The sequence below is a fragment of the Convolutriloba macropyga genome, chromosome 14 (genome assembly GCF_964194025.1).
Source record: "Convolutriloba macropyga chromosome 14, txConMacr16.3, whole genome shotgun sequence".
In the NCBI taxonomy this organism is placed as follows: domain Eukaryota; kingdom Metazoa; phylum Xenacoelomorpha; order Acoela; family Convolutidae; genus Convolutriloba; species Convolutriloba macropyga.
This window is the reverse complement of record NC_134481.1, coordinates 14,688,585-14,712,127: the sequence shown is the minus strand read 5'-3', so window position 1 is coordinate 14,712,127 and position 23,543 is coordinate 14,688,585. Positions and strand designations below refer to the sequence as shown.

The following is a 23,543-nucleotide window of genomic DNA, read 5'->3' as shown; positions in this document are numbered from 1 at the left end:
CAAAAAAATGCATCAACTAAGTTGGGCGGAGAGGGGCAGCACAAAAGGAAAAGATCAGATTTGCTAATAAGGCTAGAGTGGTTACCTTTAGAGGGTAATAACCAATTAAAGAACACTAAGCCGCGGGGTCAATTTCTGTTCGAATTTTTTCTCCTCTAAATTGGTTGAAACGGTCGCGCTTCATTTAACCTACGACTAAATGAAGTCTTAAAGGGGCAACAAAGTACATATTGAAATGCGCACGGATAGTTTTTTTTACCATTTATCCGCCTCTTTCCACGTTTTTGAGTCCACTAAACCCATTAAATAGAATTTAAAGTAACATGAGGGTGACGTTGTACTTTTATGATCCCTTAAAAATTGATTAACTTGAAAGTATTAGTGAAATTGAGAAAATGCTTCTTTGATGACGTATGGGTGAGGTTTTGAAAACCACGAAGTTGAAAGAACTGGGAATTTTTTCTTCCCATTGGTGGAACATGATCCTTTAAAGTTAATTTTATACTCCTGTAACGATATTAAAATATTAAATACAGAAGTTAGAACCACCGTTTACTGGGTCATATAAGGCCAGCAGGCATTTCTAGAAAAAAAACAAATCCGTTTGTTCAAACAACCCAATGAATTTTTTAAAAATGGTCATGGGTGAAGAAGAAGGCAGTTCTGATTAATCAACGTGGAGCCAATTGGCATAATTAAACGCAAATTTTGATAGCAAGTTTTACAATATAAACTACATGGTAAACTCAAATCTCTTCGATTTTCTTATCGGCTCGTTAAACGACTGTCTTTTCTGTCCATTATCTGAAAAAAGCTCAGACACTGTTTCTTCAGTTTGAATTAAAAACATCAATAGATCCGTCTATCACATTCTTGTATCACAATCGCTTATCTTACGGGAACCTTACTCATTATTGAGCTTTGTTAAATCATATTTTTCGTTCATTCATTAAGTTAATGTCATTGATGATATTTATGATGAACACAATAATAAGCGTTATCTCTGATTGTGCCAGTGGACTTGAAATTAGAAATCTTTCTTGTTTAGAAATAAAAGAACTCTTTTGTTTAGAAGTAAAGGCGACTCTTTTGTTCCGAAGAAAGTTTTTGTCTAACTTTAAAAAAACAAATCAACAACTATTATAAATGCCAAGTGTTCTGTGTAAGTGACCTGAAATTTGCTTTATGTTACACCGTCTATATTAGATTTCAGTCTCTTAATATCCGAAAAAATCACAATCATTTCTCTGAAATTTAGGCAACCGATTGTGACTATTATTTCAGCAATGTAACTAAAAAGGGCATATACGAAACCATTTTAGACTATTTGACTAAAATTAATATGTTGTCAATGAAAAAGTTAACAATGTTTACTGTCTCAAAAATCCGTTCACATTTATTTTTGAAAAGAATTTTTAAAAATTAGTATTGATATACCCTCAAAGAGACTTTTCATATATGATCAAAAATTTTCCAAGCTAAATTTTATCACTCTTTTGGAAAAAAAATGCGCAGCAGTTCTTTTTTTTTCTTCTGATTTTCTAAGCCATACAATTAGTCTTTTCGATTGTCTCTGAAGTACCACACATTTGTTTCAATAGACAATAGCAAACAAACAAAATGTATTGCAATAAATATCTGCTGTCTTTTATTCCTGGAACGAGTTTTTTCGTAAGAAATGCTGAGAAAAAATTAATTTTCACTGCGTGCTTCTTACATCCTTTTGAGGAGAATGCAGTGAATCGCGGTGAATTTTTGTTCAGTGTGTTCTCGGTAGTGGTGAACTATTTTTTTCACCTCTTGATGCGATAAATTTGTTTTCATCGCATCTAGCGGCGAAAAAATAATTGAGCGCTGCACAAAACGCAGCAAAAAAATAATCATTGCAAAAAACGGTGAGAAAAAATTCACCACTACCGAGAACGCGGTTAAAATAAACAATTCACAGCGATTCACCGCTTTCACCGCAAAAACATGTAAGAAATACGCGAAGAAAATTGTTTCTTTCACCGCATTTCTCAAGAAAATTCGCCGTTTGTTCTTTCAATTCCCAGCTGAAGTTTTCTTACCTGAATCAGTGTTTCAGCTGTTTCTTTGTCAATCCAGGCCCCATCAGACAGCTCACTACAGACAATTTTCTTCAAAAGCAATATTTTTTCTGATGTTGAGCAACTTTTGCTCAATTTGTTCTTCATTATTCAAGAATTTAAAACAGAAACCTCGAGTTTTGATCAAATTCAAATTTGAGTTTCTACGAAATAAAGGTACAGCTGCTTTTTTAAAACAAATTTGAGAGGCTCAAACAATCAATTATCAAATTGAACAAAATTCAATATAGGCAGTACAAAACAAGACAATTCGTTCGTAAAACAAACTTCAAAATGAGAAATTCAAAAGTAGACAACATAAAAATAAATGGCAAAAGCCAATTGAAATCGTGAATAATTAACGTAATGAAGAATTGGAAAGTTTCAAACAACTTTGGAGATTCTGCTGTTCTGTATCCAGTGTTTGAATTGTTTGCTCTTTTTTCTTCTTTTTTGAACTTCTCCATTACAAAACTGACTTGACTCCTCTTCCACGGTTTTTTTTACAGTAAACATTTTTATCTCAAATAGAGGTTGCCGTTCAAATCCATTCAGTTCAATTTTCATAAACTCCATATAGCAAAATTTTCTCGATTTTTGCGTTGTATTTTTGATTGATCCAACACTAGTTAAGATCAACGCTAAATTTAACGCTGAATTATATAAGATCAATGCAAAATTATCTAAGAGCTACTCTAAATTGAACGCAAAATATTGTAATATCTACGCTAATTTCAACGCTAAATTAAGTACGATCTACGATAAATTCAATGCAAAATTATGTAAGATCTAAGCTAACATCAACGCGAAAATTTGTAAGATCTAAGATAGATTCAATGCGAAATTATGTAAGATCTATGCTTTGGATCACAAAACTAGGTAGCATCAACGCTAAATATTACTCAGAAATATGTAAGATCAATGCACAATTATGTAATATCTACGCTAAACTCCTCGCGAAATTATGTAATATCTACGCTAACATCAACGCTAAATTATATAAGATCTACGATAAGTTCAATGCGAAATTATGTAAGATCAAAGCTTTGAAGCACAAAGGTAGGTAAGATCAACTTGGGTTGAATAGACGTGAATTTTTTTCACCGCATTTACCGCCTTTCTCATATTAAGTTGCCATAATATTCTATGCGGTGAATTTTTGTGAGAAATTTGGTAAATTTCGTGGTGAATTTTTGTAGGAAATGCGGTGAAGAGCAGTGAATTTATTTTCCACCGAATTCCCCGCATTTCTTCCAAAAATTTACCCAAAAACCTTGACCCGGGTTGTAAATCGCAATCTTGTTGACTCGGCTTAGAGAAGGTAATGTTAGCTTAATTGAGAAGAGAATGAGCACGGGGTAGGGGCGAGGAGTGTGGTGAGCGCAGATATGGGTTGGGGGGTTTAAGCGGCTGTAAGTCTAGACTGTGGTGGGGTTAAGAAAGAGGTGTGTCAAACTCCAGCCTTCACACTATGAATTTAAGAACAACCAGCCTTCACACTATGAATTTAAGAAAGTAAACTATTCGCTCAAACACTTTCCGGAAATCACATATTTATAGACAATGAGCCGTAGGGCTCCAAGAGAACACAAATGTTTTACGGCTTTTAACTGTCCATCCCGTTAAGGATGAAAAGACAAGTCATCTGACAAAATTTCATTTCAGTGTAATAGAAAAAATTTAATGCCCTGGAAATCGGTTATTTTCACCGTGTGGAACCATGACAAATTGGACAACAATGATGGTGGGGTTAGATGACATGGACAAACATTGTCACTTTTCCTTTTCGTTAGCCCAAAAATATGCGTCAAATACATCAGTGACGGAAATTTCTATTTTTGATTAAACTCTGAGCTTTGTTCTCTTATGTCTTTCATGTACTCATACTCTTATAACTCGAATCTTAGAGCATAGGTCTTGTGTCGCATGAAAAAATACTAAATCAGTAGTTATGACCGTAAAAACTGAGGAAATGTGTTTAGCGAAAAATTATAATTCGGTTTCAACAAGAAGCTTGAGAAGTCATTTAAGTTCTTCACACTATAACTTTTCTTTTCAGATGATTTTGAGATTTGTGAGAAATGCTAAAACGTTCACCCTTCGGAGTTATACAAACAGAAATTTATTGTGACGCATTCTGTTACAGTTTTTTAAATGAACGGTGGGTGCATTTGTCCTATACAGATATCAATTTCATTTAACAATTTTCTGTTATGCTGAGTACTTTAACTGAGCATAATGCAAGATTAAAATATTTGAACCAAATTTGCACTAAATCTTATTCAAATTTGAACGAAATGCTTGTCAAATTCAAAAATCGTGTCAAGTTTAGACTTAGAAGTTTTCACGCTGTCAGCCCAGGTTAGGATTTCAGATTTCTGTTCATTCGAATTATTGCTTCCTATGAAGGGATAAGTTGAACTAACATATGAAAAATAGTTTTAAGCAAGATAATCTTTTGAAACTTGCCAAAATATCCCTAAACAAACTCCTTATTGTTCGTATTGATTAACTTAAACAAGTAGAGCGGGATTTGCAGTTTGTGAAAAAATAATTTGATCACACGCGGGCAACTTTGTTCCCTAATGAATAATCATAATGACAGGCTAAACTTAGGTGTCAGACCCAAACATTCTGTGATCAGACCACCCCGTTCAAAAGTGGCGGTCCCTAATAACACATTTGTGCGAATTAGGATTTTCCAGAATTGTTTGTACGGCTGCATAATTTTGGCTTTACAAATTTGATTTGCATGCTGTCATTGTAGTCAAAATCAATTTGCTGAAGCTCAAACCATTCAAGAAATAATTATAATTTGCTCCTCTATAAAATGCAATTTCCAATTTATAAAAAACAAAAGGACGCGTTTTTTTTGCGGAAAGCGTAAATTTAAAGCCCTATTGTTTAAAATACAGAAACCCAAAACATTTTATTGCTAAATTGACTAAATTGTTTATTGTACCGTTTAATAAACAACTCCTTGCATTTTTTAATTACTATTGTTGACTCTTTTGTATTTTCCCTCCCTTTTGTTGCTTTGCAGAATTTTTAACAAGAAATTAGATCAGAAATTGCTATTAATTGAACATATAATTCCGTTTCACTAAAATTTTTCTAATTTACATTTTGAATTTTAAATTTTACAGGTTATTAACAAACTCAATCTACAAAGAGAAAAAATTAGAGTTGCTGAATGGTCGAAAGATTATTGTTAGCAAATTGCTGCTTTTAAAAAATATCTATTATTTGCTTTCAAGGGGCAGCAATTTTTAGCTGACAATTTTTTTTCATATATAGTTTAAAATGGCGAACGAGAAAGTATACTTAACAATGATAAAGTGGAATACACGTAAGAGGCTAATAAGTCCTAAAAAGCTCGTATTAATACCAACAATGAAATTTGCAATAATAAGTTTTATTCTCTCAATTCTTTTAAACATAGTGAGCTCTAAACATAGTGAGCTCTTCTTGATGGCCGAAATCATTCTTCCTTTCAGCCCGAATATTTAAATTCTGTATATCTTAACCCCATATCATTTAAATCCTATATCATTTAGCCTCTCTATCATTGCAACCCACCAATTAGCAGCCAACATTGCAGACATATTTCGTCATAATTAAGTGGATAACTTAACCTCATATTTGGTGTTGATAGTTCTATATTAAGTCCCACAGGCCACAGGCGTGGCCATAACCCTCAAGGCATGGTGAATTGTCTAATAATTTCATAGTCATTATTACATAAAATCTTGAAATTGGATTGAAATCATAGAGGAGCTAATTCGGTAGACTGTTGAATAAAGAGGGGTTTTATGATTGGGGCTAAAAATAGAATTGAAGAAGCGGAACACCCAGAAAATAGACTCAATGAATTTCACTGGGAAGAATGAAAAATTTTAAAAGTTTTGATCGTTACCGAAATTTCCTTTCTTCTCCATGCAACAATTTTACACAGGTCTTATAGCCTGAAGTACTCAAATAAACTTTTTTGATTTAATAAGTGAATTAGATAAGAACATTTACCTTTCAATTTTTTGAGGTAAATGAAACTACTCTAGTAAATATGGAAAGTTTTCAATTTTTGCGGAAAAGCATTTTCCGTTTTTGCCAAATTAAAAGGTATTTACCCGATCATATAAGATTGTCTTCTGTTTGTTGAATTATTATGTGGAGATAGATATGAAATTTCGTTTGATTCAATTTTTTACTGGTATGCATAAATTTGTTTCAAAGGCAACAAGTTTTTAATATTTTCCGCTTTCGTTGAAGGAACTTTCCGGTTTTTTCCCTAGTTCGTTGAAGCAACTTTTTTGTTCGTTGCGGGACGAAAAGTCCGAAAAAAGTCAGACCCGAGTTAATTCTTGGTGAGAAATTTGAACTGCGACTGAAAAAAAAACTCATTTCTCGTGAATGCTGTTCTTGTGCTATTTCAATAAATAGTTTTTAAACCAAATTAACTGCCTTCATGGTCGTTTTTTCATATGCAAGCGTTGTGGTTAAAACCTTGAGGTAGCGTCAGATAAAAAGTGATACAGTTTGAAAAACAGCCCAAAGATAAGACAATGTCATGAAAATTGGTCTGGTACTGGGGAAAGTTTCGATATCTTCATCTTGCGATTTTTTTTCATTGAATTCTTGAGTCCAACATACCGATCAAGACAGCCAAAAAAATATACGAAAACATTGGTATATTCGGTTTCAAAAGTAAAAAGTAAGAAAGCTTAGGCAAGCTCCGTTTCTTGCCCAGTGATTCCGGAATTTTATCGTGTAAGATCTGATGAGATTCTGATCAAAAATCTTTATCGTGTAAGATTTTTTCTGGTCTTACCCGATAAAAATTTTGCCATGCGTGAACTTTAATTGTGTAAGATCGGATAACATATTTATAAGATCTTATAAGAAAGTATTTCAATTTTTGGTGAAATCTTATCTTATAAGATCTGATATGTATATTTTCAGATCTTACTAAAAGAAATCTCACGTAGGTCGGAATGTTCATCGTGTCAAATATGATAAGTCATGTTTTAATGATATCAAAATTGCTGTATAAATAATTTTATGATTTTCAAAATGCTGTAAAAAATAATCGGTCAACTAACCATTTAAGCAACAAAAAAAGAATGTTTGTTTATTCTGTTTTGGCGGCAGTTTTATTCTTAGTCTCAACTTGGTACTTTGACTCAATTTAGCTTTCCAAGATAATTTCAGCCTCTGAAAATATTTTCAGCCTAGTTTTATAATCACCGCTTCAGAATAAGCCCCTCATACTCAAAAAATCTTCTTCACAATATCTTGTAAGTCTCAAAAGACAATATAAGACAATTTTCTCTTTGTTGCTCTTGTACCTAAGTGTTTCATGCTGTAGATTTTTGGCTACTGCTTGAAAACAACTCTGAAGTTTCTTTAATTTCAACAACATTTCATACTTTAAAAAAATTATCGTATAGGATCTGATAAACAATTTTATCAAATAGATGAGTCCTGGCTTTCGAATGTTTATCTTTCAAGATCTGATAGGATTCTTATGAAAACGTACACGATAAACATTTTTTGTCAGGCAAATTTTTTCTTTGTAAGATCTGATAATATAGAATTATTATTGTGTAAGACCTGATAAAAAGAATTTTTGTCGTATAAGTTCTTATAAGAGGAGTTTTTACGGTTTAGGATCTGGCAAACGTCTTATCAGATATGATAAGAAGATGCATCCCTTTACAAGGCATTAGCAAGATGGTTTTGTTAGAAATTTGCCAGATCTTACACGATGAAAATCCTGAGAACACTGGGTTTTACTATGATTCGTTTTATGCGTAGAAAATTTGCCGTTTATTTAGTTTAAGAACGTAAGAAATCTTCAGCATGTTCAGTTTTATATGTACAAAATTGTCGATATATAGCTCTAAAACCTCGACTTGCGCTGTTGTCTTTGTTCAATACCAATATTTATATTTTGGTTAGAAATTTGAGAACATTTCAGAAAAATTTAAATTACTTGCCAGCTTCAGAAACGTTCAAATGTCATAATTGTTTAATATTTTTGATGGCAACGGCAAATGATCATAACGTTCTTCCTTCAGTCAAGAGTATAGCAAATGAAAAAATGTTTCAAAGCCAAGTTGATAATTAAAAAAGAACTTGGGAGCGAAAATACACCAACCGGAAAGAGACAATAAACTTTTTTGTCGTCCACTGATCTTATTCGACTTGTGTTTAGATGATGAAAATGTTCCTTCTCATTCTGGTATCTTTCGTGGTTCTGATGTCACCCTACAGAATGATCATGTTCGCAGCCAGCATATTCTCACTAGCGGGAGGTCGGCTAAGTGGATGGAGTGTCCTTTATCAGGAGATATTCTTCGGATTCACCGCTATCTTATACGTCAGCAACAGTATCGCAAACCCCCTTCTCTTCAATATTATGGCCAAACGATTCAGGTTAATTTTTTGAGTATACACTTTTTCTCAATAACTTATAGGTAAATGTTCGTGCGTTGTTTGTAGCTAAAGCTGCGTGCAGGTAAAACACACATGCGCACAAATTTTCTCAAATTTACTTTACCTGCGCACCGTTTACCTAAATTACCTGTGAAAAACTCTAACAGACATTTTTTTCCAATCAACTGAAAAACTTGAAGTTACATTTGGACCTTGATTGAATTTTTTAGCAAAAACTCACCGCATGAGCACATAAGAAGGTCGTAACATCTTAAGAAATGTTGAATTTTGTAAATATTACTATTATAGGCATTAGCTGGTCAGACATACGTTGTCCAGGCTGTCATGTCAGCATAAAACTTCCTTGTAATTTGGGCCGCCTTGTTTATCCCACCTAAGAGCGACCCAATTGGTCTGATAAGATGTTGCATGGGTCTGGTGCCTCATAACTGAAACCCCATGTGGACTTCACCAGACAAAAGATTTAGTCTCACTATTTCAAAAATTGGAGACGAAAATGGCTTACAAATTTAATTCAATAACAACAAATATTGTTTTTTTGAGAATTTAGGAAAATTTTAGGAAAAAAATATGAATTTATTTACCGGCTTCGGAAACGTACAAAAACATCATAATTACTTTAATATTTTTGAAGCCACTAGCGAATTCCACCCGACAGCAAACGGTATAGTGTTTTAAATTTAAATTAAAAAAAGTGTTTTTGAAAATATTGAAAAATTTTGAGAACGAAAACACAACAGCCAGAAAGAAGCAATACTTAAGCCATTCATCTGTATTCCTCCAGATAAATATTTTAATTGATAGAACATTTTTTCAAACTTAATGATTGGTATTCTTCGGCGCAGGTCTTTGATCAAGAAAAAGTGTACCGAGCATCTGAGGGTAATGTTTTCAACAAAAACATCCCTATAAATCGTATTAACATTTTAAAATCTGGACATCATCGTTCCTTGCCTTGTCTTTCACTTTTCTTTGAAACCAAGCAAAAAATTAAATGTGCGTTATAATTGTGTGTAGTTGCAATTGTATGATTTTAAAATGAGCAGCAAAAAAAATTCGAGACCCTGAGACCTTTTATATTTTTCTAGCGAAAATTTTAGTTCTGTCCGTGATTGTCGTTCAATCTGTCACCATGTCACTGGGTATAAAAGATTGCATTTTTTGGTTTCTCTGAAGCAAATCGCCAAAACCTTTTGAGTTAGAGAACATTTGTTGTCAGAGAAGAATGATTTTTTAAAAAAAAAAATTGTTTTCTTAAATTTTTTTTGCTAGCGTCTTTTAGCACGAGTGGTTGCCTAACTTCTGTAGCTATTTGTTTTGATTACACCACGTGATCTCTGAAAGCGAATTTTTTAATATTTATTATAACCTTTAAATTACAAAACTAGTTGTTAGTAATGTCATCTGAATATCAACACCAAGAAGTTTTTCAGTTACCAAGTGGTAGGACAGATATGTTTCATTCGTATTTTGGTCACATTTTATGATTTATTCCATCATGTTTTTTTTTCGTTTTCAAATGACAATCTAATATTTCTCTTTCAACCAAGAATCCCAACTCTCAACAATTTATTGCGATTTTTATTTCATTTCACTAGGCTATGTTAAATCTTCACCATTTTGTTTTTCTTTTGAATTTGATGAGCACAGGTTTATGGAATCAATCGACAAAATTACACTGCAAAAGTCAAAATTAAAATTCAGAATTACAGATTCAATAAACCTATAGTACCGTGTTTTATGTGCCGGTACTTGAATATTTAGTTGCCTGTCTTGTTTATGTTTTTTTGCCAGAACTAAAGCTCATTGATCTAATTTCTTCCCCCTGAATAGTGTCACTGAGAGGCAAGGTTAAACCTCGTCACCAATGACATGAACAATCAAAATGATGGTTGATTGGAGGGGAGTAACTGCAAGCCAATATTAGTGCAGCCCAAGTCCAATTGCAAGTCTATACCGGTTTTCACTGCTGGGCAAAACTAAACGCAAGTCTTACAAATCTCAAAACTCTTGGCCGAGAATTATATAAAACTTCCAAGTCGATTCCGCAGTCAAAACCAATTTTTGAACAATTTTCGATTATAGTTTCGGTAAATTTTGTAGCATAGCACAATTTTGATGCTATATTTTAGCTCTGTTTTCTGGGTTCTGGAAGATAACCTCGAGAACGGGAAATTAACACCCAAACAGTAAACACAGTCTTGAACGGTAGACTATTACCCTTGTGGTTCAAAGCAGCTCAATTTTAAGGACTTTCAGGGTGTTTTCATCCTTTTTCAGTAGTTTTCAGCCAGTTTTTTTGCCCGTTTTGCCATTTTTTTTATTTTGATTAAGATTTCTGTTTTTCAAAAATTTCTTTTTCGAACCGCAGAAAGACCGAGAAACAAGCTGCTGCAGTCTTTGTTCTCATCCAAGACTAAGACAAGACTTGCAATGATTAGACGTGCAAGTTGTTACTAAGATTGTCGTTTGGAATGGAAAGTGTAAAAAAAGACAAGATCATAGCTCTTACTGAGTTCTGATGTACGACTTGCAATTAAACGTGCCCTATACTGATATTGCCTTAGCGTTGTGTCCAGGTATTTGTTTATCTTCTCTTCATTATTATTAAATACTAAGTAGATATTTAAAATTTTTCGCATAGTTTCAAATGCAACCCTGGACTCAGAAACCAACCGTGGTTGGCTTTGATGTTTTTTTGTTTACTTTTTCTAGCAACTGTTTGTTAAATTGAAAATAGGTTTGAAATCCTAAAAAAGATGAGGTCGTCACTTCCGAATAATTTCAAAATTGAATTGCAAGAAAAGACATTACCGAGTGACAGTCTTCTTGGAGAGAGAGAGAGAGAGAGAGAGAGAGAGAGAGATAGAGTTCTACATTTTTGTATTGGAATAGCTGTCGCTAAATATTCAATAAGTGTAAATGATTTATTTAACAACGAGCCCAAACAGTTTTTATTGAAAATTAATTGGTCACAGGTCAATTAAGGCGGAAGTCACGCCATGTGCTAACTTGGATAAGAACTACTGTTGAATCGGCTATCAAAAAATTGTTCGGCTTTTGAATAACTGTAAACTTACACTTGTGTCTCGCGAGTAAACTGGTAAAGAATTCCACTTCATCCATACATGATTAAAGAATGATTTAGATGACGAAGCAACGAATGGAATATTCCCTACAAAAATTGTTTGGTTGGTGCTTTTTTTAATCCTTTAACTGGCCGTAGGTAATTCAAGCTGTTGTTGAAAGGCTTCTTCTTTAATTCTAATGTATAGGAAAAACCACGTTAAAGTTTTCAACCCCATTAGCTGTCTTCGCCGATTGCATTTTCTCGTTTTTTCGTTCCTTTGATGAATTGATACTAGAAAAAAACACAATTCAAAGCCCAATTCATCTGTTTCTCCAAAGAAAGCATCAAACTTGAACTGAGCCAAAAGACATAAAGCAGAGTACTCCATATGACTCATGACAAGTGCGTGAAAAACCATGAGTAATACTGTGGTGGGAAATCTATGTTGTATAGTTTTAATAGTTTTGATACCAACAGCCATGTTTTTTTTAAAACTTGTTTTTGAAAACAAAGATCATTGTCTATGGTAACATGTAAATATTTTCACTAAATAGATTTTTTTTACTGTTGCTGTCCCTACAACTACAATCTCAGAATCGTTCAGCCTGTTAGTCTCTTTGCGCAAGAACGTAATAAACTCAGTTTTTTAGCGTTCATGTTTAACTTATTGTTACAAAAATTAGTCCACGAACGTCTAATGCTTTCCTGCATAAATTCTAAATTAATATCGGAATTTTTCGACTATAATACAAACAACACTCATCCGCACACTGTAAAAGCTCGCCATTTTCACATTCTTTCTCCGGGAGGTGATTTATATTTAAGTTGAAAGAAAGTGGTCCCCTAAAACTGTCCCCTGAGGAACACTTTGCCTTAGCGCGATCCAATTGGACTTAACTCCATTGAAACAAACTTGTTATATGCGATCTCTTAGAAATCTTTGTGACTTACAGTGCGGAAGTTGACAACTTAACAGATTGAATTTTTCTCAAAAGGATCTGGTGTGATAGTGATTGTGGTGTGATAGTGACAAAGTCATTCCGAGTCACCATACCATTAGTTCATCGCTAATTCTCTTGGCGCATTTCTTATCAATAATTAAATTCTAGATTCTATTGTTCCTTTACTAAATGTACTTTTTCGTATTATTCAAACGCAAGATTTAAGATAGGTTTAAAACTGTAACTTCGGCTTCAATATATGCAATCACCGCTGTTTTCAAAGTTAAGATCGGGAAATTTGCAGTTTCAGCTATTTTCATTATTGTCACCTATAAATGAGTTTTGTCTTTTACACTGAAGAGGTATCACAGAATACTATTTTTTATTGGTAAAATAATAATTGACCGAATTTATTCAACACTTGAACTTTGTCAAAAGAATAAGGTAAAAATCTGACAATTATATTATCATTTAGATATCCTCCGCTTTCGGAATACATTCAATTTCTCTAATTGTTTTAACTAATCATTCTTTTAATTTTGAATTTACGATTTTGTTCAAGATTTTTGAGCTCATTTATCTCAACGTTTAGCTAATTTGTAATACATTTCTCGACTTAAAATCTAAAATTCGATCCGTTTACATTGTGTTTATTTGTAAAAAAAACCATGATGCTTTTAGTCTCTTTTTTTAAAAAAATTGCCTTTGGAAATTACTGACATATAAATTTGAACAATTTCTGTACAACTTGTCCTAATTTCAAGCCTCATTAAATTTCAAACTGTAACTGAACTGTGAAAAAATGATAGTGAAAGACAATAATCACTTCAGATGTGACTGTTTCGGGAAATACTTCAGCCGTGTCTTAAATTAGATCAAATCCCTTAGGATCTCATTATAGATTAGAGGTGCTGGTCATTTAATGATTTTTTTGGCTTTCATATCAATCACGCTGAGTAAATGTAAACTGAACTCGAACTAAGGGAGCAAAAGTGATTGAGTTATCATCTGAAATGGAAATTTATGCAATTAACTCCGGTTACAGGAAACATTGGAAATGCAAGGAATACATTTCAGAAAGCAGGAATTTAAAAAATGTTAACTTTTCTTTGTTCAGAAATGAGTTTAAACTTTTCTAATCATGAATACCAATGAAAAAAAGGCTCAAACATTCTCCTGTATACGATCTGATATATTTCCTGAATTCAAGCGGAGGCATTAATACTTCTTGTAATCTGCAATTGATCGATTAAGAACTTCGACCCATTATATGACTTCTGCCTTACCAAATTGCCTACTGATCAATTTCACAATTCCTAAATAAACAGAGAAAACTACCCTACTGCTCTCATGCTCATAAAAAATCCTATAACTTTTCTCTAAAATTTTAAGAAGTCGTTCAGTTTATAGTATAAATTTAATTTACGGGTTTCAAAGACTGTTCGCGAGCGGGTAAGTTTGAGCGCTCCCACGTGAGTCTCTGATAGTATGATTTTTATCGTATTGAACTCGAACGTTGACCTGGTCTCATTTTTTCAAAGAAAACTAAGATTAAGGGTGATGAAATTTTTTAACTAATAGGTTGTTTTATAAAAACTGAATATCAAATAGCAATGGTGAAATTAATTCAACAAAAAACCAGAACTGTTATTTATACAAACCAAACTTTCCAACGTTTCCATAAGTCGTTACCAAATTCTCAGGAAGACTTCAGAAAACGACGCAATGAAAACTTATTAGAATGTAAACTGTGTGAATTTTTTAGTAGGTTGGGAGAGAATAACCTAAAGTAAAATGTGCATTAGTCCATTTTCTCTGTGGTAGCGCTTGCTTAGACCCTCTATTGGACTATGGGCCCGAGCTCTTATCTCTGAGTTTAACCACAAAAGAGAGTTAAAAGGTTAAAAACTGTGAAAGAAATGATGCGTAATTTAAAGGGGAGAGTTAGAAGGTTGAGAGAGAACAACCTTAAGTAATTTGTGCATAAGATAAACTTGACAAGAAGTTTTACTTGTTTAACTTGTACCTGGCTAGAGAAGAGAAGCTTTGAGAAGCAAGAAAGAACATGAGAATGGATTTTTATGAGATGCCCATGTTCGAGAGCTTAAGACGAGTAGTTGAAATGGTTACCACACTAGGCTTGCAAACATAGGATGCTGGTTCAAAGCCAGTACTAGTCCATTTTCACACTAGTAGCGCCTTCTTAGACCCCAGACAAAATTCAATGTGAACTGAGAGAAATCTATTGTTGTTCTCTATTTTTTGGTTTAATAATCTTTCAATCGTGAAAAATTATCATTTATTTTTGACAATTAAGGTAGGCAGAGTTTTTACAAATACTTAAGCCTTCGTTTTCTCTAAATATTTATGGATTTTACAAATGCTTTTCTCTACTTCATTGCCAGGCAAAGTTAATTTTTTTAAGTAGCGGTCAGAATTGAATAGAAACGCTGTTATTTTGTCGTTTAAGTAAAGACTAAATTTCTTCAGAATAATGCACCCCAAATATTTGTCCCAATATAATCTTTATTTAATTAATTTAATTTCTGAGACAGCTTCAACTAGTGAATTTGCAAGAAGACAGACAGACATTCTGACCAGACAGACTTAATCATTTCTTCAATGGCCACTTGATTTCTGCTGATTTGTCTAGCTAGACAGTCTAGCTAGATAAACAAAAAATTGCTGCAAGCGCAATTAAACTGTGGTCAATCAGAAATGCAAAAATAAAAACAATGCAGATTCTTGTTAACAATCACAAATTATTATGTAATTAGCATTTAGTTGAAAATTATTTGAAGCTAGAAAATAGTGACTATTTTGTATGAGCTGACATCAGAAGATAAACGTGGTTGTTTTTGCATGGGCCTCTATAAAGAGAAAGAGCCCATCACTATTTGACCCTTTTAATAAGTTTTTCAACTAAATAAAGTTTAAGTTGGCTGAACTGTTTCGAAGTAGTTGTATCTTCACGACATGTCATTACTTTGAATTACGTTTTACTTGGACCATCGCTCTAAATGTGTTCGCGACTAATTTGACGCGACCAGTTGAATTAGTTGTTAAGAAAACAGACCGTGAGTTCATGATAGCTGATGGCACGTGTTCTCTTCTAGGCTTGAAAATTCTCATCTTTAGTATTTGATGCAGGCCAGCATAATTCAAGCGCTGTAATTCTGATATTTCAAGTTGCAAATTTAAAAAAAGCAAAATGCGCTCGCATGAACTTTGGTCCTATGTCAATCCAGAAATTATACGGCTGTTACAACATGCTTCTTAAAGTTTTTTTTCTAATAGAAATAAAGTTTTTGGCTAAAAATTTGAACCAAAAATTGATTCCTGTTCAAAAAATTTCAGCTCTTATCGAATGAAGTGTTCTCGAACACTTCAGCTTCTTTACATCTTTCTTTGATAGACAACAATTTTACTTTATTTGTTTTTTTTCTAATTTACATTTTTTGATTAAATTGATCAACTTATTAATCAAATTAATCGCATTTAAATAAAACATTTATTTAAAAAGAGCTCAATAAATCTAGTGTGGTTTTAAAGCCCTTTCCATCAAATAAAAAATTCTTGAAGGCTTGTCTCATTTTTTAAAATTATTAATTTGAGTTCTTTGTAGAAAATTGTGTAGTATAACGCGAGCCGTTACAAATGAACGGACAATTAGTCGCGCATTAGGGCGAACGTATTTAGGCGTCAATTAACCATTCTTTCACTGCGCGCTAAACAAATTAACGCTCCTTAAGACTACCAGTACACAAGTATTTAAACAACTTAGTTCGACTTTTTTCGACTTTATCCTCGCATATATCCAGGATAGAAAAGGTATGTTGATCGTAGGCGGCTTGTATATTCGCACTTACTTTTGATTTAAATTGTTTCTGTTTTTGACAATTGCAATGCAGATCTCTTCCCCCAAGTTCAATAAAGATGAAGCAGATTGCTTCAGGGAAAAAGACAACAGGTCCTCATAAAAAGCCCCCAAGAAAACCATAATTGCTGCGTTTTAGAAGAGGTCAAAAGCAGAAAACAGGCGCCTTTGTGATCAATAAATGATGCTCTCAGTTTTTTAGATTTTTATTACTTTTGGGGTATCAAAAATTTTTCTGTGAGATAAAAAAGAAATAATTCTCTTGCCTTCTCGGCCAATAGGAAAATTAAGAAGCCCCTCACTATGAACGTGAGTTTGTGATTCGCGTCCTATCGGCCCAAACTGAGCAAGAGAGGAATTAATTGTTTCTCTCAGCGAAGTTGGACGGAATAAATTTAGAGAGACACAAGAGAGCCAGAAATCAGCAGCAAACAACTGCTTCCTTTTTTCATAAACCTCTAAATTTAAAGGAGAAACATTTAAACTTATCAACATTTCAAAAAGAAGAAGTAACTACGAGGAAGTCAACTACAGTGAAAAGACGTGCCTACAAAAGAACAACTTCATCAACTATCAGCTCAGCCCGATTAATTACTTCTCAGTGTAAGCTTGATTTTTAAAACAATCTATTTAACTAATTTAACTTTTCAGCCCCTCATTTAAATTTTAGTTGAGACTTATTTGCGCGAACAGGCCTTGAGCATATATCTTCGCATTCGACCTGTTTATTCCTTTATTAGATTGATCGGCATGCATGCAGGGATCCCGAAGGGTGTGATCCGTAATAACCCGTTCAATTTGATAATTGTCAAGACGTAGTTGAATTGAATATCCACAACGCAAAAATCATTTGACGAAAATGCTATTTAATTATATGTGTAGTGATAACAAACAAAAGCGCGGGACTGGTACCGTGTAATGAACAAAATGCTCAATCAATACACTTGGCCGATTTACAAATCGTCCGTATTTGTTCCGACCCTACTTGTGGGGGTGAACTTATATGCTCAAATGGGTTTTTGTTCACAAATGTTGGCCGATCGATACATTCATTGTAGAGAAATCTGAGTGGTATTTTTAAAAAGATCATCCAGCGTATAATCGTAATTAAAAGGATTTTATTTGAATTTCGTATTTTTCGAGAAGCTATCTAGGTTGAAAGTTTTGTGTCAACAAGGCATTTCTGGCATAATTTTGTTCAATTTTAGCGTAATTTTTGTTCAAAACAAGATTTTTCCTAGAAAAATATTAAATCAAAAACACATTTCACGCTTCAAAAAGAAACAATGCCGATAGACAAAAGGCAATAAAAAGGCTAATATTGGTCTCATGGAGAAGTTTTCTATAAAAGAAAATCGAATTCAATTTTAGTGCTGTTTTTCAGAAAATTTTTCATTTCGTTTTGTTTTTTAAGTCGCTTCCTAATGGGCATTAGGTGAAACTGTCTAAAATTTTGAGTTGTCAACTAACGGCTGTTAAACCTTAAAAAATCATTTTTTGAAAATTTTCTTGATCATTAACCGATCTTAAACTTAATTTCGTGAACTGTTGGCCACCCCTCCATAATAAATGACAAGAGCCCCAGCTTTTCTTCTGCAACCAAAATTAATCTGGTTAGCGGTTTTATCTGCCAACTTTTTGTTCTATGACTTCAATGCTACGAGTTTTCATATTTTTTTTATTTATGGATAGACGACATTTTGGATAGAGACGACGTTCAGTGAACCATAGATAAAATTTTTTACTATAAAATTTATTGTGATGTCTTTTTGATGACTTGTAGATGACAAACCTTCTTGTCATCCCATCGAGGCATAACTTAGCGTTTTTATTGAGTTGAAAGGTATTTATTTTAATGGGCTTGAAGATTTTAAAAATTGTTTTTCAAAAAAATTTTTGAACATTAATCGTTCTTAAACTCTTTTTCGTGAGCTGTAAGTCCGTCTCCGTAATGACAGGAACCCGCTGTCATCCACTGCAACCTTTTTTTCTAATAATAGGTTTCATCTTCTGTCTTTTGGTTTTGTCACTTCAACGCCTTGAGGTTTTATTTTTTCTCAATGTTCGGATGTTTTTCTTGTAGCTTTGGATCCTTTTGAAATGTTATCACATTATATTAAAATTGATAGTTCCCATTGGCTTTGAGAAGACGTTAAATGGTTCATAGATAAAAGTTTTAGAGAAAAACATGGTTTTAATGGCTTTGACACTTTTTCTCCCATTTTTCCACTGAACTTTTGTTTTTGCCTGTATTTGTTGCTATTTTAAAAATGAGACCCAATGTGATTTCCTATTATTGATTTGTGAATGAAAAACGTCTTTGTTTTCCCATCGATGCCTAACTTAGCGTTTTCTACTCTTTCCCGTTGAAAACTTTTGATTTTAATGGCGGTTGTACTACGGTTTGTCTCAGAAAATTTGTGGTTTTAAAACATTTGTTCATTTTTGTTGATTTTGTGAAGTCATATTTTTAAGAAACAAAATCTCCCTGCTGTTTAAAAAAATTAATTGAGAACAAAAAAATGTTCTGCAAACACTTTTTTTAATGGCTTGGACTCTTTTCTTGCTTTGCTGTTTTTGAATTTGTTTTTCCTGCCTGAATTTTTTAATCCATACGTAGTCAAAAACTGCTGAAGTGTCTCATCAATTTTTGATTGAGGATTGATTGGGTCATGTTACTCAAAGCAGTCAGTTTATAGAGAATAGTGTTAAAGTTTTTCATTCTTATTTGTTTTTAGAGATTTCTTATGCTTTTCAGTTTCTGTTGTTCTTCTCGTCAACATGCAAATTATTCTCATAATTGAGAAGTCCCAACCAATTCTTTTTTACTCAAAAATTAACGTGTCTCTTGATATTATGTTGTAACTGATGCTTTGTTTGTTGGACAATATGTGTTTTCATAAAAGTTATGTTAGTGGTCAACATTTGCGTTTCTTTTCTTTATTTTAGCACATATTGATAGTAACAGATCCCAATGAATTTCAAATGAGACCCAGGTGAACTTATTTACTCTTTCAGTACATTTTTAGCTGAGTTAGTATAACAATTGGAATAAAAAAAGAGCCTAGCCAAGGACAGTTCCTAGCACAATCGCGTAATAGAAGACAGCATTGTTTTCAAATGCAGCACAACAGAAACTATTGAATTGTTCAGTATAATTTATCTGAATTAGTGTAAAAAATAATTGAAATAAAAATAAATAATATTCAGAAAATAGCTAATGATTTCACTGGTTTCAATAATTTGCGTTTTCGCAAAGTGTTTGTATTTTTTTTTAAATTTTCTGCTTCTTTAGTCCGTTTCTGTGGCTTAGCCAAAGACGGGATTTATGGTTTTTGCAATGATTTTTAGTAAATTTATCAAAATTATTTCCAGAAAAATTAATGATTTTTGAGACTCTTGAAATTTTGTGGCTCAAAAACGTTGATTAATTTTTGAATTTCGCTTCATTTGTTGACTTGTTACCTAGTCCCATTAATCAGAAATCCCATCTGCTGTGTGGTCAGGAAAAAGTAAATTTGTGTAGTTTTTGTTTTATCCGATTGCACTTTGACGTAGTTACTAGCTGCTATTAAATTTAGAAATTGAGTTTTTGCCGTGAAACTTTTGTTTTTGCTTATTTTGTTGTTTTTTTTTCTGGTAGTCTTTCTAATGGCAACTTTCGTGAGCGCTCTTATGAGGCGTGACATTAAATAATTCAATTAGTAGTTTCGTTGTGTGAGAACTGTTTTTAATTGAACATCTATTTAGGATTATCTCCTCATTTGGTTGACAAATAATTAAAAAAATGTAGATGAGCTTGGGTCGTAACATCATGTGCGAAAGCACATTAACGAGCATCTTGGTGGAATCTGAAATCTACAGGAGACAAAATTCCAAAAATTTGTAAGATACAAAACTGGCGAAAATAGTTGGAAGATCACAATGACAGAAAAACCGAATATCGGGAAGCTTTGTATCAAGACAAAGTCAATTTTTTACGCATTGAAACATGAGTTGAGACACAGTTTTTCACAGACATCTGAATATGACCAAAGTCTGCAAGAAAATATGAGCAAGCTAGTATAAAAAATGCGTTTCATAATAATTGTAACAAAATTAATTAAAATCTATGAAATGTTTGTCAAGCAGGTCCAGTAATGTGCGCTGACACAAAATATTCTGACGCCACTGATCCATATATTGGGTTAACTGTCTCCCATAGGATAGTAAATTTTCGAAAGTTGCATTTCTTAAAGCTAAAGCATTTTGTTTGTTATTTCAAAAAAAATGATAACTCAAATCATTAAATGAATCAAATGATTAAGCATTAGAGAAACAATTACATCTTCCATTAGTGAGAATAGAACACAAAAAAAGCAGCCAGATAAACCAACAAAGACAATAAACTACGGTCGAAATTCTATATCTATATTTAACTCGTACTTTAAGTTAAAATAGATTAGACCCGTCCTGAATGATTCTAGGTAACTACTTAATAAAACGAAGAAGAAAAAGGAGCAAGGTTAAAAATTATATTGAATTTTTGTAATCAAATAACTTCAAAAGCAATTGCAAGCCTCGACTATCGATTAAAAACTCAAGAACCCCACTTTAGAATCTTCGGGAACTAAATGAAATTGCCATTATTGCGCATAAAAGTTAAAAGTCGTTAGACAATGAAATAACACGCATTACAGACAAAGCTAAAAAAAATTACAAACATTCTACAAACAATCTACAATAGAAGCATAAGCTGAAAAACCGAACAATATTGACTGCAGAGATAACAAAAATGGTCATTTGGACTTCAATTGAGCATCAGTAGGACCTTTTTTTAAATGACTATAAATAATAATAACAACAACAACCACAAAGATTGCGAAGGAAAAGAAATCGAAGCAAGTTTTGTGAAAACTGATCTTGTCAAAGCCGTACGAGTATCGGCGGAAAAACAAAAACAGTAGTAATAATTTTTGCCTCACAAGAAATTGGATGTGACCGCCCTTCAATGCGTGAATGATACAAAATTACAGGTTGATAAAGACAACACAGTTCGAAAATTGTTGATGTTTTCGAATTCAAGCAAACTTAATTTCATTAAAAAACCATTACCATTAAGTTGTCGATTAGTTTTTGCAAATAATTATACTCAAAGTAAATAAACATTAGTTAGTTTAAAAAGAATATGGAGCCAGTCATTATAAAGGCTATTCCACTTGTTGACAGAAAATGAATTCCAAAAGGTGGCCTCAAAAAATGAAAAAAAAACATTTTTATCTAGGACGAACCGACAAAAATTGCTCTTTGTTTACAAAATTACCATTATAACCAAATTGAAACGTTAAATTCTAATTGCTGTAGGCGCAATGGTAAATGCACAAAGGTAAAGTGATATGTCCGTCAGAGGCGAAATGGGTGATCAATCCTCACTATCTCCTGCAATTTCTGTTTTTTTTTAGATTCAAACTCTTATAATTACACTCTTCCACCCTTAATTAAGTGGAGAAATAGGGGTGGAATTTCTTTTACACTCTTTTCCCCGTTGTTTTGGGGGAAATCCCCGCCTCGGGCCACTAAAAAATGCAAATAGTCACTTTGCAATATAAATGGATCGCTAAAGTATGTAATTTCACCGCTTAATATTGCAGTGAAAATTCCACTTGTTGACAGAAAATGAATTCCAAAAGGTGGCCTCAAAAAATGAAAAAAAAAAAACATTTTTATCTAGGACGAACCGACAAAAATTGCTCTTTGTTTACAAAATTACCATTATAACCAAATTGAAACGTTAAATTCTAATTGCTGTAGGCGCAATGGTAAATGCACAAAGGTAAAGTGATATGTCCGTCAGAGGCGAAATGGGTGATCAATCCTCACTATCTCCTGCAATTTCTGTTTTTTTTTAGATTCAAACTCTTATAATTACACTCTTCCACCCTTAATTAAGTGGAGAAATAGGGGTGGAATTTCTTTTACACTCTTTTCCCCGTTGTTTTGGGGGAAATCCCCGCCTCGGGCCACTAAAAAATGCAAATAGTCACTTTGCAATATAAATGGATCGCTAAAGTATGTAATTTCACCGCTCAATATTGCAGTGAAAATACATATTTCAGCGGTCAATTGTGATGAACTTTTGTGTTCACCGCTTACGCTAGCGGTGAAAGTACATAATTTCACCGAATTTCACCGAATTTCACCGAAAAATTATCTACGAATTTTTCGGTGATAAAAAAAAATTTTCACCGCTTATCTTACATATTTTTCCGATTTTTCCTCGACCCGGGAAATCATGTTTTCTTTTGGTGCGTAGGATGAAAGTGGTGGGATTGAGTCGGAAGCTGTTCGTGTCGATGAGAAAACCAGCTATCATGTTAGATGGGAACACAAACAACTCTGTCAATGGGTGTCCAACCAGGAGGACTGTGTCTAACATATCTCAAGGATCATACGCCATTCGAAACTCATACCCACACATAAACACTAACAACAACAACAAAAACAGTAAACACAGGGGAAGCTACAGGGAATCTATTCAACTTTCTTGTCATAATGTATAGTCTAAAAGTATAAAAGTAGAGCTCCTACCCCCCCCCCCCCCCTATTGCTGCTCTGAACTTTTTCTTAACCTTTAACCCCCCCCCCCCGCGCCGCCGCTTTGTTCTTTTCGTATGCACAAACTTGTGCGTATTTATATTAATATTGGTTTGTATTGCGTAGTAAGAGGTGGCACTGGGCTGTACAATTTACATTATCTACTTCTATGGGGGGAGGACAGGGCGGATCCGTGCAATTCGTGTGATGTTTTCTTTCTCATACCAAAAAAAAACTTTATAAATTTTGTCCATTCTCATCTGTTGTACATTATTGAACAAAACTAGTTACGTTAGTTACGTGCTCTATTTTATTATTTATTCAATTCAATCATGACGGAAATACATTATCAATATTACAACATTGACATAAGAGGGTTACTTTGGAACCCTATTCAAAAACAAAAAAGACTTCAAATCCTGATAACGTGATTATAAAGAAACAAGCGATGTGATTATGTATGGAGATTTTAAAAACCCGGATATCTGAGAACAACAATTAATGAAATAATAATTCCAGTTTTGAAAAGGGGTTCAAAT

At 33.2% G+C, this 23,543-nt stretch overlaps 1 protein-coding gene across 1 annotated transcript in view; it reads left to right on the top strand.

Moving 5' to 3' along the window:
* Positions 1-23,032, top strand: part of LOC142353272 (uncharacterized) — a 50,847-nt gene extending 27,815 nt beyond the window's left edge. Inside the window, exons 2-3 of the mRNA XM_075405503.1 lie at positions 8,302-8,522; positions 22,724-23,032. Coding sequence (XP_075261618.1) covers positions 8,302-8,522; positions 22,724-22,970 — 468 coding nt within the window. The 3' untranslated portion in view covers positions 22,971-23,032. The remainder of the gene's footprint in view (positions 1-8,301; positions 8,523-22,723) is intronic.
* The last annotated feature ends 511 nt before the right edge of the window (positions 23,033-23,543 follow it).